At 32.0% G+C, this 4,010-nt stretch overlaps 1 protein-coding gene across 1 annotated transcript; it reads right to left on the reverse strand.

The window, feature by feature from the left end:
* Positions 1-1,753: 1,753 nt before the first annotated feature.
* Positions 1,754-3,089, reverse strand: LOC137942943 (F-box/FBD/LRR-repeat protein At1g13570-like). Its single transcript, XM_068788660.1, has 3 exons — positions 2,298-3,089; positions 2,062-2,202; positions 1,754-1,858 (listed from the first exon to the last, which is right to left on the reverse strand). The coding sequence occupies exons 1-3, from the start codon at positions 3,087-3,089 to the stop codon at positions 1,754-1,756; spliced, it is 1,038 nt and encodes a 345-aa protein (XP_068644761.1).
* Positions 3,090-4,010: the final 921 nt, after the last annotated feature.

Raw genomic sequence — 4,010 nt, forward strand, 5'->3', positions numbered from 1 at the left:
AGAAGACTAATAAAACTAAAACACCTTTAAACTAAAACTCTTCTATGAGACATCCTTCATAATAAATTTTGGCTTTATAAGACTACTTATTGTGAGAGTCATGTAAGAGGCTTCCATATCTTCTCTTCAACAAATTCCTTGCTGCCAAAAAAAAAAAAAAATTCTCTCTCCTTTTATTTTATTTTCTTTTGTTTTATGGGTTCCAAACACGTCCTTAGGGAAAGAGAGAGAGAAGGCGAAATCTAGGGTTCTTTAAAGAATGCACTCTTTGGTGTGTTCAAGAGAAAGTATACTAGAAAATAATTTTGTGTGAGTTAGAATGCTCTTTAAAAATATAATGGAAAGTAAAAAAATAATTTACTAATAAATACTTTTAAGTTAAATAGTTTATATCTTACTTAATTAATAATAAAAAATTAAACTAAGGTTTTATATTAAATTAAATATGTCAAATAAAAATTTATCATAAAAGTACCAAAATACCTCATAATTAAATGTTACTTTTATAATATTTAATTTCTTTGTAAGTTATTAAATAAATATAATATTAAAAATATGAAGTCATATAAATACATAAATAACCTTTTGTTGAAATTCTAACCCATTTTTTTCTTCAAATGATTAAAATCTAACTTGGATCTATGTGCCCCATCAACTTGTTTTACTTGTCGTTGGAGAAAATGAAAACTTATGGTTTTAAAAAATAACCAAATCTTAAAATGGCGAACTTTAATGGAAAAAATGTTTCTTTTTATTAAAAAGAGATATGTGTGTAACACAACACAAGTAGATTCAAAACAAAATTGGTTGAGTAATAAATACATAAATTGCTCACAAACACCTAAAAATGATCATGATGCTAAAAATGATTGAATAATAAATACTAAAAAAATTACTGATAAAAACTTAAACAATGAACCTAATAATCATCCTAAATTTTCTTTTCCCTGCCATGAAATTCTATTCTATGTCATTCACCCGATGAATAGAACTATGAGCTTGTTTCCTCATATGCCTTTTCTTCTTCATGATGTACACACTAGAAAGCTACAAAATCTTTTCCACTGTGAGAGAGAAAGAACAATCAAGTCAACTCAGCATGGCATCTTCCCTTCCTCGTTATCTCCTTGATTTGAGAGGACAAAGTCTGATTTAACCAAATTTAATACATAAGTCAGATTTAAGTAGATGAGACAAAGAAAACCCAAATGCATATTCAAATTTTATTTTCAGTAGCTCTCAAAGAGATCTGAAACAAGGAGAAGCAAAATCTGCTCAACTATTTCCCCTCATTGAAACCAGTGATAAAAGCATGTTCAAAACAAAAGGTGAAAATCTATACTTTCTCAATCCAATCAAACTCAACAAAAGGAAGTGATCCCGCATCCACAACAAAATAGCAAAACAAGTGAATTGAACTTAATAGAAGTCCAAGGAATGCATTTCACCTTTATAAGATAAGTGCCCGTGCTTCAGTAGTTTGACCAATGACAATTGCAATTTTTCATGTTCTTCGAGGACCTGGGAATATAAGAAAAGTGCAATGCATACTTAAAAAAATAGTTAACTTCAAGAGGATTTAACAACATAATCATTGTAGTCACCATACAACAGAGTTGGAACTTGCCATATGCACACAATCAGACAAGAGTGACGAAGCAGAGATTTTCACTATCCCAGTTTTGAGAAAAATTCTCTCCTTCGTTAAATACTAAAGGGTCAGATTCCTATATGTTGGCACTAGAAAAAAACTTCAAGAGGGCTCTAGCTGCCGCAAAATGTAAAACATTTGCATGACTAATGCACCAGAAGTCATCTTTGTGACATGACATTCAATTATATCGTTGTATCTAGATATCTGATAAATGAAAGAAAAATGATGACTCCCTTGACTACTTCTGTATCACGGGTATGACTCCAGTGTTCGGTTGAGAAAAAGTGATAAATTGAGAAAGCAGCCAATGAGGGGTTCCACTTAAGAAAACAACCAAATTTATCTCCTCTTATGTCATGCTGGTGGAAACAAGAAGTCAAAAAATAGGAGAAAAATTATATGATTACATGACTAGGACATTTATAAAAGTTTATCTGTATATAGATCTTTTTTTCTGAAGGAGAAATGGACAAAAGGGTGTAACTGAAAAACTTAGACATCTTAGCTTGATCAAATCCAAATATGTAAAAGAAGTCGTCCACATGACCCTTCAACAAGGAGCATCATAGACAAGAAACTAGTCTGGTTGACCAAACCAGAATATGTATTTTACATAAACAGAAATAGGCAGATGGAAACGTACCGGATGAGTATTTGTGACTTTAACTTCTAGGGAGCTTAAATGTGAAAGCTTCGTCAAGAAATTCTGCCAGAGATGCAACTCGTAGTCAAGCTCATCATGGGTGAGCAGTAGGGTTGCTTCATTTATGGAGGAGACATCAATTAAAATAGGGTTGTCACAAACTTGACCCTTGTACTGAAGATTCTTTAGGTTTGGCGTTCTTATCTCCATCTCTTCAACATCGAAACATGACTCCAATGTTAATATCTTCAATTGAAGATGATCGATCTTTACTGACTTCAGGGAGTCACAGTAACTCATAGTTAAGTCCTCGAGAATAGGGGACCTACGAATTATCTCACCTAATTGAGCACCATTAATTGTCACACCATAGAGAGCAACACTTCTTAAGGCTTTGAAACTCTTGAAATCATGCGGAGGCTCTAGTATGCACCAAGTTAAGTCGAGAGATGATATTGATAGACAAGTGAACAAAGAGTTTGGCATTCTAAATGTATTCATCCCCCACCTGATATCATCATCATCTGTCGAGTCGGAGTGCCTTACATTTCCACTAAAATCAAGCACAAGCTCTCCCACTCCTTTAACTTTGACAAACTCAATCCACTCTCTGAGATCGGATGAGCATCTGTCACCGGGACAAAAGAACATGCGAAACTTCTTAACCTTGTCTAGTGTATGGAGCAATAAAAGTTGGTGGACAGCTTGTACATAATGTGTCTTCTTCAAATTGGTTGTGAATTTCTCATCAAAGTCTATAATATTTGTGTATATCCATAAGGGTTTCCACATGTTTATCCATTGCCTAGATAGAATTGAAGTCTTTACTGCACACTTCGATGGAAGAAAGAGAGTATGTGGTGAATAATATTTTCTAGTAGCTTGCTAATATTGCCTTTCTTCTCAGTGAAGGTTCTTTTATGCTAAAAGTCCATTGAGTGACCTTCTGTTTGTTATGCACTGCTGTTTGTGACCTAAAATAGCAAAAAAAGTATTGTGTTAGTCAATCTATTTTTTGGACAAAAAAATTGCAAAAATATATTCAAAAGCTTTTTTTTTGGACAAAAAAATTATACATACATCAATTGCATTAGAAGAAAATAATTTGACCATTTGTTCACTTAGGGATTAATTATAAATGAATCCTGTTAACGAGATTAATCATTGCTTTTTGTTTCAAAGGCTCTGCAAATGCCAATCACAGCTACCACCTATGATTAGTCTCAACCCCAGTTCATGTGGATCAATGCTTTGATATTCAATGATACCTATTGTAGGAGAAATCAAAGGCTTTTCGATTTTTTTCATTTCATTATTTAGAATAGATGGCATTCAAGAGAAAAATATCTCTATGTGGATAAAGACTTTTTTATTTGTATTTTTTTTATATTTTTTTCTGACAGTTACAAATGTTTCCATAAATTTAAACCCAAGGAAAAAGTTTAGCAAGAAGTTCAAGAATTGCTACTTGATTTGGGAAATCTTAAGATTCAACAATTAAAGTATCAAGATCTAACATAATAATAAAATAATAAATTAAAAATAAGAAAAATATAAAAATGGTTTATGTAACGATTTATCAAGAAATGTCATCTGGATAATTTTGTTTGAAGAAACTAATTTTCAGCTTTATGGCAATTTTCCATTTCTTGTGCCTTAAACAACTTTGTTGATGTAAAAATTGGATAAGGCAGGAAAGAGCAGCTACAAAAT

Source organism: Aristolochia californica, unplaced genomic scaffold (assembly GCF_029961685.1).
Source record: "Aristolochia californica isolate CCGP_79_NKW_82.1479 unplaced genomic scaffold, dmAriCali1.0.hap1 SCAF_10, whole genome shotgun sequence".
In the NCBI taxonomy this organism is placed as follows: Eukaryota; Viridiplantae; Streptophyta; class Magnoliopsida; order Piperales; family Aristolochiaceae; genus Aristolochia; species Aristolochia californica.